At 38.7% G+C, this 15,101-nt stretch overlaps 1 protein-coding gene and 1 non-coding gene across 2 annotated transcripts in view; both read right to left on the bottom strand.

Annotated features, from left to right (window-relative positions):
* UMPS (uridine monophosphate synthetase) overlaps positions 1 to 15,101 on the bottom strand; it is a 47,626-nt gene that overhangs the window by 21,594 nt on the left and 10,931 nt on the right. Inside the window, exons 2-4 of the mRNA XM_060010795.1 lie at positions 8,232 to 8,385; positions 5,686 to 6,357; positions 122 to 297 (exon numbers count right to left, since the gene is read on the bottom strand). Of these exons, the coding sequence (XP_059866778.1) occupies positions 122 to 297; positions 5,686 to 6,357; positions 8,232 to 8,385 (1,002 nt within the window). The remainder of the gene's footprint in view (positions 1 to 121; positions 298 to 5,685; positions 6,358 to 8,231; positions 8,386 to 15,101) is intronic.
* Positions 7,789 to 7,861, bottom strand: TRNAG-UCC (transfer RNA glycine (anticodon UCC)). The gene has a single exon. It is a non-coding gene; the product is annotated as a tRNA-Gly (tRNA).

Genomic DNA, 15,101 nt, shown 5'->3' with positions numbered 1-15,101 from the left:
GATTTTTTTGTTTTTGACAGCAATTCCATAGACCCCAAATTAAGGTATTTTCTTCCCCTGTAACATCTAGTGTCACAGCCCCGGCCTTCTGTTGCCCCAATCTCTCTCCTCTGTCACTTACCGCTGCTTCAGTATAGCTCCCAGTGGCCAAGGAGCCAGCAGAGCTCATTTCTGCAATGAGTAAGCATGCCCGGTGCAGGGGCAGGCCTACTTCTCCCAGGCCTTTCACAACTCCTGAGCCTGGAACCACATGAGCGTTTACTAGATCTGCCCAAGAAGCTATTTTAAAGACACCACCTATGAAAAGGGGAAAATGGTATCTGTCAATTTCCAAACAAAATCCCTTAACTTTTACCCAACCAACCAACTACAATATGGAAATAATCTCCTAGTAACATGTCAATGTAATAGCGAAACACTTCAAGAATTTTAGTGATTATCAGTGGACCTACTTGTGAAAAATTTATCTGTCCACCTGGTTAGCTGGTTGAGAAATCACAAGGAGAAAAAAAATCTTATAAGTTCTACACTTAGTTTACTAGCAAAACTGATAAGACTGTTTTTCCTTGCAGGCTGATGCTTGTGACTACCAATAAGATTTATGCAACTGGAAAGGGTCCAGTGAAGACAGGTTGTTTGTTGAGTGGAAGATATCAATTGAAATTCCTCTGAAGATGACAAATTTTCATTCTGTAGGGATCTCTCAGAAACTTTACCATCTCTCAAATCTACTTGTTCCTTAGGTCTCTTTAGCTCTTCAAATTTCAATAGACAATTGTATTCATTTTAAAAGCAGACAACAGTAACCCAAGTAGATTTTTGAAAAAAAACTATATGCAAACTTATAGAAAGTTTGTATAACTCTTTCAACAATCTTTTTTTTTAAAGTATTTATTTATTGATTTGGCTGTGCCGGGTCTTACTTGCGGCATGCGGGCTCTTAGTTGCAGCATGCGGGATCTAGTTCCCTGACCAGGGATTGAACCTGGGCCCCATGCATTGGGAGTGCAGAGTCTTAACCACTGGACCACCAGGGAAGTCCCAACAGTCAATACCTTTAGCACATGAAGAAAGTCATTACAGCAAATCTCTCCTAAGGAAATAGCTTAAGAATATGTATGTATTACTTTAAGAAAAATTGTTGTCTCAAAAGATGCTTATAACTGTTAAATAACATAAAATGTCCATTGTAAGGGTAAGTGAAAAAAGAGATATACCCAATATAACAGAAAGTTGCATAGAAGAATGGGTAAAGAATTGGTAAAGAATTAAGCACTTTTTAAAACTAATGTATGCTCTACCTTGAGCTATTTGACAAAATTTTTTAAAAAGGATGCATATCAACAGATCTTTTTCTGCTAAAAATAAATCTTACTTTATACTACCTTTTCCTTGTCTCCTATATCTGCAATTTTCATTCTTTGAATATTCAGAACTCATTGTGTTCTGCAGGGCCAACATCTGTCATTTTTGCCTGCCTAGAACCCATGTCCCCTTCTTCTGGCATAAGCACAGCCATTTTCTTTAGGGAAATAACCCCTAACTATACCTTGGGGTTCAAGAAGTTTACATAAATAGCCTCACAATGATCAAGGGATCAACCCTAGAAGATGAAGACATAACAACCGTAAATATTTATGTACCCAACACAGGAGCACCTCAATACATAAGGCAAATGCTCACAGCCGTGAAAGGGGAAATCAACTGTAACACAATAATAGTGGGGGAATTTAACACCCCACTTACACCAATGGACAGATCATCCAGACAGAAAACTAATAAGGAAACAAAAGCCTTAAATGACACGTTAGACCAGATACACTTAATCGATATTTACAGAACATTCCATCCGAAAGCAGTGGAATATACTTTCTTCTCAAGTGCACAAGGAACATTCTCCAGGACAGATCACATCTTGGGTCACAAATCAAGCCTCAGTAAATTTAAGAAATTGAAATCGTATCAAGCAACTTTCCAACCACAACACTATGAGATTAGAAAGCAATTACAGGAAACAAACTGTAAAACACAAACACATGGAGGCTAAGCAATACGCTATAAATAACCAAGAGATCAATGAAGAAATAAAAAAATACCTAGAAACAAATGACAAAGAAAACACGACGACCCAAAACCTATGTGATGCAACAAAAGCAGTTCTAAAAGGGAAGTTTACAGCAATACAATCCTACCTCAAGAAACAAGAAAAATCTCAAATAAACAACCTAACCTTATACATAAAGCAACTAGAGAAAGAAGAACAAAAAACCCACAAAGTTAGTAGAAGGAAAGAAATCATAAAGATCAGAGCAGAAATAAATAGAAACAAAGAAAACAATAGCAGAGATCAATAAAACTAAAAGCTGGTACTTTGAGAAGATAAACAAAATTGATAAACCTTTAGCCAGACTCATCAAGAAATAGAGAAGACTCAAATCAATAAAATTAGAAATGAAAAAGAAGTTATAACTGACACTGCAGAAATACAAAGGATCATAAGAGACTACCACAAGCCACTATATGGCAATAAAATGGACAACCTGGAATGGACAAATTCTTAGAAAAGTACAACCTTCCAAGACTGAACCAGGAAGAAATAGAAAATACGAACACACCAATCACAAATAATGAAATTGAAACTGTGAATAAAAATCTTCCAACAAACAAAAGCTCAGGACCAGATGGCTTCACATGCGAATTCTAGTAAACATTTAGAGAAGAGCTAACACCGATCCTTCTCAAATTCTTCCAAAAAACTGCAGAGGGAGGAACACTCCCAAACTCACTGCACGAGGCCACCATCACCCTGATACCAAAAACAGACAAAGATATCACAACAAAAGAAAATCACAGGCCAATATCACTGATGAACACAGACACAAAAATCCTTAACAAAATACTAGCAAACCGAATCCAACACATTAAAAGGATCATACACCATGATCAAGTGGGATTTATCCCAGGGATGCAAGGATTCTTCAATATATGCAAATCAATCAATGGGATACACCATATTAACAAACTGAAGAATAAAAGCCACATGATCACCTCAGTTGATGCAGAAAAAGCTTTCAACAAAATTCAACACCCATTTATGATAAAAACTCTCCAGAAAGTGGGCATAGAGGGAACCTACCTCAACATAATAAAGGCCATATACGACAAACCCACAGCAAACCATTCTCAATGGTGAAAAACTGAAAGCATTTCCTCTAAGATCAGGAACAAGACAAGGATGTCCACTCTTGCCAGTATTCAACAGTTTTGGAAGTCCTAGCTATGGCAATCAGAGAAAAGAAATAAAAGGAATCCAAATTGGAAAAGAAGAAATAAAACACTCACTGTTTGCAGATGACATGATACTATACATAGAAAATCCTAAAGATGCCACCAGAAAACTACTAGAGCTAATCAATGAATTTAGTAAAGTCGCAGGATACAAAATTAATACACAGAAATCTCTGGCATTCCTATACACTAACAACGAAAGATCAGAAAGAGAAATTAAGGAAACAATCCCATTTACCATTGCAACAAAAAGAATAAAATACCTAGGAATAAACCTAAGGAGTCAAAAGATCTGTGTACAAAAAACTATAAGATACTAATGAAAGAAATCAAAGACAACAAAAACAGATGGAGAGATATACCATGTTCTTGGATTGGAAGAATCAATATTGTGAAAATGACTATACTACCCAAAGCAATCTACATATTCGATGCAATCCCTCTCAAATTACCAATGGCATTTTTCACAGAACTAGAACAGAAAATTTTGCATTTTGTATGGAAACACAGAAGACCCTGAATAGCTAAAGCAATCTTGAGAAAGAAAAACAGAGCTGGAGGAATCAGGCTCCCTGACTTCAGTCTACAATACAAAGCTACAGTAATCAAGACAGTATGGTACTGGCATAAAAACAGAAATATAAACCAGTGGAACAGGATAGAAAGCCCAGAGATAAACACACACCTATGGTCACCTAATCTATGACAAAGGAAGCAAGAATATGCAATGGAGAAATGACAGCCTCTTCAATACGTGGTGCTGGAAAAACCTGACAGCTACATTTTAAAGAATGAAATTAGAACACTCCCTAACACCATACAGAAAAATAAACTCAAAATGGATTAAAGACCTGAATGTAAGGCCAGATACTATAAAACTCTAAGAGGAAAACACAGGCAGAACACTCTCTGACGTAAATCGCAGCAAGATCTTTTTTGACTTCCCTCCTAAAGTAATGAAAATAAGAACAAAAATAAACAAATGGGACCTAATGAAACTCAAAAGTTTTTGCACAGCAAGTGAAACCATAAACAAAACAAAAAGACAACCCACAGAATGGGAGAAAATATTTGCAAACAAAGTAACTGACAAAGGATTAATCTCCAAAATATACAAACAGCTCATGCAGCTCAATATCAAAAAACAAAGAACCCAATCAAAAAACGGGCAGAAGACCTCAATAGACATTTCTCCAAAGAAGACATACAAATGGCCAACAAACACAGGAGAAGATGCTCAACATCACTAATTATTAGAGAAATGCAAATCAAAACTACAATGAGGTATCACCTCACACAGGTCAGAATGGCCATCATTAAAATATCTACAAACAATAAATGCTCGAGAGGGTGTGGAGGAAAGGGAACCCTCTTGTACTGTTGGTAGGAATGTAAATTAATACAGCCACTATGGAGAACAGTATGGAGGTTCCTTAAAAAACTAAAACTAGAACTACCATGTGACCCACAATCCAACTACTGGGCATATAGCCAGAGAAAAACATAATTCAAAAAGACACATGCACCCCAACGTTCATTGCAGCACTATTTACAACAGCCAGGACATGGAAGCAACCTAAATGTCCATCAACAGAGGAATGGATAAAGATGTGGTACATATATAAATGGAATATTACTCAGCCATAAAAAGGAATGAAATTGGGTCATTTGTAGAGACGTGGATGGACCTAGATAGAGACTGTCATGTAAGTCAGAAAAAGAAAAACAAATGTTGTATATTAACGTATATATGTGGAATCTAGAAAAATGGTATAGATGATCTTATTTCCAAAGCAGAAATAGAGACAGACGTAGAGAACAAACATATGGACACCAAGTTGTGGGGTGGGGGGGTGAACTGGGAGATGGGGATTGACATATATATACTATCGATACTATGACAGATAACTAATGAGAACCTACTGTTTAGCTCAGTGAACTCTACTCAATGCTCTGTGGTGACCTAAATGAGAAGGAAATCCAAAAAAGAGCGGATATATGTATACGTATAGCTGATTCACTTTGCTGTACAATAGAAACTAACACAACATTGTAAAGCAACTATACTGCAATAAAAATTTTTAAAAAATAGCCTCACATCACCAGGAGCAGGGTATATTACCCAGGTGAGCTAATAAAGGTATTCTATACCCCAGGTCTGAGCGACTGGTTTGAGGAGTGTACCTACCTGAGAAAGAAGTCAAGAGAGAAGAAAGCAGAGCTGAGACTTGGAGAGAAAGCAAGGCCAAAAGACATCACTTGAGCTCCTAGAGCCAACCACGCTTGACAGGCTTTTCTACGGCTGGACTTTGTCATGTGAGCCAATACATTTCCTTCTGTTCTTCAGCCAGTTTAAGCTGGATTTGTGATTCTTGTTGGTTCCTGAATAATACTTACCTTCATACTGCTTTTTTACTGTGTTTCCTATATCTGCAAATTTCCGGTCTTCAAATATTAGAAACTCATGGCGTTTGGCCAGAATGGTTAACTCCTTCATCACATCCAGAGTAAAATCATTCAAAATATCTACATGAGTCTTGAGCATGCAGATTCTGGGTCCTAAAGCATCTGCTAGCTGCAACAGCTCTCTGGACTCTGAAATATCAGCAGACAGGCACAGATTGGTCTCCTTCTTTTGCATAAGCCTGAGAAGCTTTGATGCAACTGGGTGGATCCCGGGCAGCTCTGCACGTGCACCAAAGCTTAGTTCTTTGGGTCCTTTCTTTACAGAAGGGAGAGAACCATTATGATTAGCTGCGACAAAAACATTCTCCTGAATAAATCTCTTCACTCTCTCGACCATCTCAGCATCAATTTTTTTCTGTTGCTCAAGAATCTCCAGCATTTTGGACAATGTACACACTGAGTGGAGACGAATCCCATGCGCCTGCAACTTGTCCTTTCCTCCTTGCTCTCTGTCCAGCAGCACTATGGCATCAGTGACCTTCAAGCCCTCCTTCTGAAGAGCCTCAACAGTTTCCAAAACACTAGATCCACTGGTGACAACATCTTCAATGATCAAACAGGTTTCTCCTGGATTAATAGCCCCTTCTACAAGACGCTTAGTACCTAGAAAAGAAAAAATTACGTTGACTCTGTTTTAAAGTTATATATTTCAGCCAACTCAAGATGTATCTTGTAGTATAAATTTGGCATGTATTTATGAAGAGGGGGATAATCTAAATTATATTTTCTGATAATCTACTTTGGAACTACTTTATTTTTAAAATTCCTAATGAATCTTCAATGTGCCACAATTACTGTTTTGTTCAGTGCCTATGTATTTCAAAATTGTCAAAGTTACATATACAGAACATTTTTAGTAAAACTAGCAAATTATTTAATGGTGTAAAACATCATTTAATGTGTTTATGATCAAAATTTCAAATACAGGTTTTATTAAGGCAAGATCACCTAGGTCAATGAAAGTTATGAAACAAAGAATAGCCCAATATCATCAATGAAATCATTCCTTTTTCCATTAACAATTTCTTTATTCAAGATCAGCCAAACAACTGGCCTTCTGAGCACATAAATGCAGGAGGGAAAATATTCGACAACCACTGAGGTCAATCACCACAGCGTTATGAGCTATGTAATGTAATGTGACTAAACACACTTCCCCACTCCAACCCCTACTGCAGACTATTTTCAGATAATCTACAAACTGTAAATACTCAGGCTGTAGACTACACAGACTCACGGTTTAGAGATTCATTTTTACATTTTCCACTACCAAATTTATCTTATTTTGAATCAGAATAGATATAGTGGGCATTTTGCCTACATTCTGAACTTTCCACAGGTACTGTCTTTGCCCTTTCCCCAACTCCTTTCCTTCCCTTGCAGAATTGGCAAGTTTAACTGAATCATCTTAGGCGAGAACATAAGACTGCGAGTACTTATAGGTATATTTTTAAATTAATGATCTTATTCTAAGAAATATTTTTGAAGATACATAATAAGGAAATAGAAACAGTAGTCTTATGGCAGTGATTCATATAAACACTGTGCCACTAAGTGGCAAAAACATTTGTCTAATTTTTTTATAATGGAGAATTTCAAACAAAACTAGACAAAATAGTATAACAAACCTCCACAAATACAGCACCTCACCACTTAGCAACTCATGGGCAATCTTGTTTCAACTGTAACTCCAACATCACCCTCCCCCCATAATTTTTAGACGCAAATCCCAGACATCATATGATTTCATCATAAAATTTTTAGAACATGTCTGTAAAAAGGACTCTTTTCAAAAAGAAGTAATAAAAACAGTATCACACCAACGTAAAACAACACGAAAAAATCATTAGTACTTAAGATCATCAAATATGAAGTCAGTTCCAATACTTTTAGATTGATTTAGTTTTAACGCAGCCCACATTTAAAACACCCACCTGATAACCTACTGCCATGAACCCATAAAAACATCTTCATTTAGAATTTCATGTGGCATTTACTTTTTTTTTGGCTACCTGGACAGCTGTGGGATCTTATTTCCCCAACCAGGGATCGAACCTGGGCCCCCTGCAGTGGAAGTGCAGAGTCCTAACCACTGGACTGCCAGGGAATTCCCTCACATTGCTTTAACAGATTGATTTTATTCATGCAATTTAAATATAAATACATTGGGAAAGTAAGTGCTCTTAGAACATTCTTCTGATGAGGGAAGCGCTGGTAAAAATGTTGGGTTTCATAAATTTGGTGCACAAAAAAAGCACTTTTTTTCATTGCCTAATTAATACAAAGCATTTCACCCCTAGACTCTAAAGGAAAGGGAGGTGATTTATAACAACAGTTAACAAATTCCACAGGCCATAACAACTTAAAGGCCCTATGAAGAATATTCAAGGTGACTATGAACATCAGTGCCTAGAAGAACAAATTCTAAAAGTATCAGGCTACATGTCAACTTAAAGCTTATACTATTTTTACTTTACCATAATCCTTTGTTTCCTTCCTTCTAATAAGCATTGGAATTTGGTTGGTTGAACAGATAACCGTGGCCAATGGTAAAGCTGTATAAGGTACTCCACACACAGTATCAAAATTGATCCCTGCATTTTGGGCAGTTTGGAATAAAATTTCTGCAACCTGTAAAAAAACAACACATAACCCAATTATTATTATTACTATTTTAAGTGGTGTATAAATCATGTAACAACATAAAGACAGTAACAACCCAGCAAGGGAGAGTCTTAAACCTGATCAGAAAAATATAAATGCCTTTTTGTTAAGTTATCCTCTCCACAAATCCCAGTTTACAAATATAAATATAAAAACAGAAGAATTAACCTACTTAGCTAGACTCAGGGCTGCTCCAAGGGCAACATGGAATGTGTTAGGAAAGGCTATGATGTTCACCCTGAAGACTAAGGATGACCCCTAGGCTTCACAGTTTTCCTTAGTAATTCATTATGCTTGTCATGTCTAAACCTATCACCTGCTAGTTTTATTTTCCCAACAGAAGTCTTCAATTAAGAAGTTTCACAAGAGAAATTAAGAAAACAATTGCATTAAAAAGAATAAAACAGGGACTTCCCTGGCAGTCCAGTGGTTAAGACACCGCACTTCCACTGCAGGGGGCACGGGTTCAATCCCTGGTCAGAGAACTAGGATCCCGCATGCCGCACAGCACGGCCAAAAAAAAAAAAAAAGGATAAAACACTTACAAATAAATTTAACCAAGGAAGTGAAAAACCTTTAACCAAGGAAGTGAAAGGCCTGTACACTAAAAACATAAGACATTGATTTTAAAAACAAACAAACAAACTTAAGATAACATAAGTAAATGGAAAAATATTCCATGCTCATGGATCAGAAAAATTAAACTGTTAAAATGTCCATACTAGGGCTTCCCTGGTGGCACAGTGGTTGAGAGTCCACCTGCCGATGCAGGGGACACGGGTTCGTTCCCCGGTCCGGGAAGATCCCACATGCCGCGGAGCGGCTGGGCCCATGAGCCATGGCCGCTGAGCCTGCGCGTCCGGAGCCTGTGCTCCGCAACGGGAGAGGCCACGACAGTGAGAGGCCTGCGTACCGCAAAAAAAAAAAAAAAAAAAAAAAGTCCATACTAAAAGCAATATACAGATTCAATGAAGTTTCTAAAAAATTACAATGGCACTTTTCACAGAAATGGAACAAACAATCCTAAAATTTGTATGGAACCACAAAAGACCCTGGATAGCCAAAACAATCTTGAGAAAGAAAAACAAAGCTGGAAGTATCATATTCCCTGATTTCAAACTATATTACAAAGTAATAGTAGTCAAAACACTATGGTATTGGCATAAATACAGACACACAGGTCAACAGAACAGAATAGAGAGCCCAGAAGTAAACCTACACATATATGTTCAATTAATTTACATCAAAGGAGCTAAGAATACACAAAGGGAAAAGGACAGTCTCTTCAACAAAATGGTTTTGGGAACACTAGACTACATCGTACACCATACACAAAAATTAACTCAAAATGGATTAATGACTTGAATGTAAGACCTAAAAACATAAACCTCCTTGAGAAAACAGGCGGTAAGTTCCTTGACAATGGTCTTAACAATGATGTTTTAGATTTGACACCAAAAGCAAAGAAATAAAACCAAAAATAAACAAGTGGGAAGGTGGTTCTAGATGGTGGAGTTAGAAGATCCTGAACTCACCTCCTCTCATGGACACAACAAATCTACAACTACATTAAGAACAACTCCCTCCGAAAAGAACCTGAGAGATAGGTGAACAGCTACTGCACAACAAAGGATAAAAGGGCACATGGAGATGGGTAGGAGAGTTAGAGACACAGTCTCGCCAAAAACTCCATCACTACTTCAGCAACCCATAACCAGGAGGGATCTCACAAATATGGAACTTCTCCCTGATGCTCCACATCAGTCACCCCAACCCCTGGGACCTACACCGGAGAGATGAGCACTCAAAACACCTGGCTTTGAAGACCAACAGGGCTTGGATCCAGGAAAACCATATGGATGTAGGGAATAGAGATCTGCTCTTAAATGGCTTGTGTGCAGACTCACTCACCCTGGGACCCAACACAAAAACTGTAGCCTGAAAAGAGCCTAGATCATATGTGAAGTAAGTTCACTTGCTAATCTTAAAGTGTCTGCCAGAGGGGCTCTGTTGGGGCTTTCTCCAGGTATGGAGCCACTGGCAGGCACCATTTTTACACTCTCTTTCTAACTTGCTACTGCCTGCCCCTCCCTGCACCACAGCCCCAGCCCCACCAGAGGCAGTGGGTGAATACACCACTTCCCCATGTTTCTGCTGCAGCCTGTTCCCCCATCCTCCACTAATCCTGCAGCCACACCAGTGGTGTGGATGCACACCAAAGCCAGTGGGCACATGTAGTCCAAACAGGGGACACCACTTGAGTGTGTGCTTTCGTTGCTAGGGGGGATTGCATTTCTGGGCCCCAAAGGTGTGAAACAATCAAAGACACAGTTTGAGAAACAACTAAGAACTAGAGCAAGGTTGAACAGTAAGGTTCATTTCCCAAACAGGGCCACCCCTTCAAGACTAGAAAAGATAACTCTATCACCTAACACATAGAAACACAGAGTCAAGCAAAATGAGAAAACAGGTATATGTTCCAAACGAAAACCCCAATAAAAAACCTTAATGCAACAGAAATAAGTAATTTACCTGATAAAGAACTCAAAGTAATGGTCTTAAAGATGCTCACCAAAATAGGAAAAAGAATGGATGAACACAGAACTTCAACAAAGAGACAGAAAATATAAAAACATACCAAAGACAAGTCAAAGAGCTGAAGAATACAATAACTGATCTGAAAAATAAGCTAGAGGGGTTCAACAGCAGACAAGATGAAGCAGAAGAAAAGATCAGTAATCTGGAAGACAGGGCAGTGGAACTCACCCTAACAGAGCAGCAATAAACAGAACAAAACACCAGCATTTTAAAAAGCAAAAATAGCGTAGGGGACCTAGGGAAAAATATTGAGAATAACATTCACATTATAGATTAGAAGAGTCCCAGAAGAAGAGAGGAAAAAAAGGGGCAGAAAACTTATTTGAAGAAATAATGACTGGGGTGCAGAGACAAGATGGCAGAGGAGGACTTGAGCTCACCTCTTCTTACAAAAACACCAAAATCACAACTAACTGCTGAACAACCATTGACAAAAAAAATGCTGGAACCTACCAAAAAAGATATTCTACACCCAAAGACAAAGAAGAAGCCACAATGAGAAGGTAGGAGGGGTGCAATCGCAATAAAATCAAAACCCATACCCGCTGGGTAGGTGACCCACAAACTGGAAAATAATTATACCACAGAAGTTCTCCCACATGAGTGAAAGTTCTGAGCCCCACATCAGGCTCCCCAGCCTGGAGGTCTGGCAATGGGAGGAGGAGCCCCCAGAGAATCTGGCTTTGAAGGCAAGCAAGGTTTGATCACAAGAATTCCACAGGACTGGGAGAAATAGAAACTCCACTCTTGGAGGGCACACAAAAGGTCTCATGTGACCAGGACCCAGGGAATAAAGCAGTAACCTCATAAGAGGCTGGGCCAGACCTACTTGATGGTACTGGAGGGTCTCCTACGGAGGTGGGGTGGGGGAGGCAGCTGTGGCTCACTGTGGGGACAAAGACACTGGCGGTGGTAGTTCTGGGGAGTACGCATTGGCATGAGTCCTCCTGGAGGGTGCCATTCTCTCACCAAGACCTGGCCCCACTCAACAGCTGGTAGGCTCCAGAGCTGGCATGCTTCAGGCCAAACAACCAACAAGGTGGGAACACAGACATACCCATCAGCAGACAGGCGGCTTAAAGTCTTCCTGAGCAAACAGCTGCCTGCAAAACACACCCCCTGATGTGGCCTTGCCCCCCAGAGGGACAAGTCCCAGCTCCACCCACCAGTGGGCAGGAACCAGTCCCTCCCACCAGGAAGCCTGCACAAGCCTTTTAGACAGCCTCATCCACCAGGGGGCAGACAGCAGAAGAACTACAACCCTGCAGCATGCAGAAACCGCAATCAAAGAAAGTTAGGCAAAATGATATGGTAGAGGAATATGTCCCACATGAAGGAACAAGATAAAACCCCAGAAGAACAACCAAGTAAAATGGAGACAGATAATCTACTTGAAAAAGAATTCAGAGTAATGATAGTAAAGATGATCCAAGATTTCAGAAAAAGAATGGAGGCACAGATGGAACGCTTAACAAAGACCTAGAAGAACTAAAGAACAAACAAAGAGATGAACAATACAATAACTGCAATAAAAACTACACTACAAGGAATCAATAGTAGAATAATAGAGGCAGAAGAACAGATAAATGAGCTGGAAAACAGAATGATGGAAATCACGGCTGTGGAAAATAAAAAAAAAAACAGAATTAAAAGAAATGAGGACAGTCTAAAAGACCTCTGGGACAACATTAAACACACCAACATTTGCATTACAGTGGTACCAGAAGGAGAAGAGAGAAAGGTCCTGAGGAAGTATTTGAAGAGATAATAGCTGAAAACTTCCATAATATGGGAAAGGAAACAGTCACCCAAGTCCAGGATGCACAGAGAGTCCCAGGCAGGATAAACCCAAAGAAGAACATGACGATACACATGGTAATAAAACAGATAAAAATTAAAAACAAAGAAAAAATACTGAAAGCAATGAGGGAAAAGCAACAAATAACATACAAGGGAATCCCCACAAGGTTATCAGCTGATTTCTCAGCAGAAACTGCAGACCAGAAGGGAGTGGCATGATATATTTAAAGTGATAAAAGGGAATAACATACAACCAAGAATACTCTACCCAGCAAGGCTCTCATTCAGATTCAATGGAGAAATAAAAATTTTTACAGACAAGCAAAACCTAAGAGAATTCAGTACAATCAGACCTTTGCAGTACAAAGGTCAGTACAATCAGACCTTTGCAACGTATGCTAAAGGAACTTCTCTAGGCAGAAAAGGCCACAACTAGAAATAAGAAAATTACGAATGGAAAAGCTCACCAGTAAAGGCAAACACGCAGTAAAGGTAGGAAATCACATACACACAAATATGACATCAAAACCAGCAACTGTGAGAGGAGGAGAGTACAAATGCAGGATATTGGAAATGCATTTGAAATTAAGAGACCAGCAACTTAAAACAATCTTGTATATATATAGACTGCTATATCAAAACCTCATGGTAATGGCAAACCAAAAATCTACAATAGATACACATACAAAAAAGAAATAGAAACCTAAACACAAGAGTAAAGATAAACTTCAAATCACAAGAGAAGAGAACAAAAGAGAAAGGGAAGAAAAAAGATCTACAAAAACAAATCCAGGGCTTCCCTGGTGGCACAGTGGTTGAGAGTCCGCCTGCCGATGCAGGGGACACAGGTTCGTACCCCGGTCTGGGAAGATCCAACATGCCGCGGAGCGGCTGTTGAGCGGCCCATGAGCCATGGCTGCTGAGCCTGTGCGTCCGGAGCCTGTGCTCCGCAGCAGGAGAGGCCACAACAGTGAGAGGCCCGTGTACCGCAAAAAACAAAAAAAAAATCCAAAACAATTAACAAAATGGCAATAAGAACATACATATCAACAATTACCTTAAATGTAAATGGATTAAATGCTACAATCAAAAGACACAGTCTGGTTGAATAGATACAAAAACAAGACTCATATATACGCTGTCTACAAGAGACCCACTTCAAAACTAGGGACACATACAGACTGAAAGTGAGGGGATGGAAAAAGGTATTCCATGCAAACAGAAATCAAAAGAAAGCTGAAGTAGCAATACTCATGTCAGACAAAATAGACTTTAAAATAAAGACTGTAAAGATGTTAAAAATAAATAAATAAATAAAATAAAGTCTGTCACAAAGCACACTGCATAACGATCAAGGGATCAGTTGAAGAAGATAGAAAAATTGCACCTCCATATATAAGGCAAATACTATCATCCATAAGAGGAGAAATCGACAGTCACACAATAGCGAAGGACTTTTAACACCCCACTTAACATCAATGAACAGATCATCCAGACAGACAATCAATAAGGAAACACATGTCTTAAATGACACATTAGACCAGATGGTCTTAATTGATACTTACAGAACATTCCATCTAAAAGCAGCAGACTACACATTCTTCCCAAGTGTACAGAGAACATTCTCCAGGATTCATTACATGCTGGGCCACAAAGCAAGCCTCAGTAAGTTTAAGAAAACTGAAATCATATCAAGCATCTTTTCTGATCACAATGCTATGAGTTTAGAAATCAACAAGGAAAAAAACTGTAAAAAACACAAACAAGTGGAGGCTAAACAATATGGTACTATATAACCAATGGATCACTGAAAAAATCAAAGAGGAAATCAAAAAATAACTAGAGACAAGTGAAAACGAAAGCACGACAATCCAAAATCTATGGGACACAGCAGAAGAGTTCTAAGAGGGAAATTTATAGTAATACAATCTTACCTCAGGAAACAAAGAACATCTCAAATAAACGACCTAACTTTGCACGTAAAGCAACTACAGAAAGATGAACAAACAAAACCCAAAATTAGTAGAAGTAAAGAAATCACAAAGATCAGAGCAGAAATAAATGAAACAGAGATGAAGAAAATAATAGAAAAGATGAATGAAATTAAAATCCCGTTCTTTGAAAAGATAAAAACGGAAAAAGCTTTAGAAAGACTCATCAAGAAAAAGGGAGAGGGCTCAAATCAATAAACTTAGAAATGAAAAAGAAGAAATTACAACGGATACGACAGATATACAAACGACCACAGGAGACTACTACAAGCAACCATATGCCAATAAAATGGA

This window comes from Delphinus delphis, chromosome 4 (assembly GCF_949987515.2).
Source record: "Delphinus delphis chromosome 4, mDelDel1.2, whole genome shotgun sequence".
Classification (NCBI taxonomy): Eukaryota; Metazoa; Chordata; class Mammalia; order Artiodactyla; family Delphinidae; genus Delphinus; species Delphinus delphis.
The sequence above is the reverse complement of the archived record's forward strand: the minus strand, read 5'-3'. Positions and strand labels throughout refer to the sequence as shown.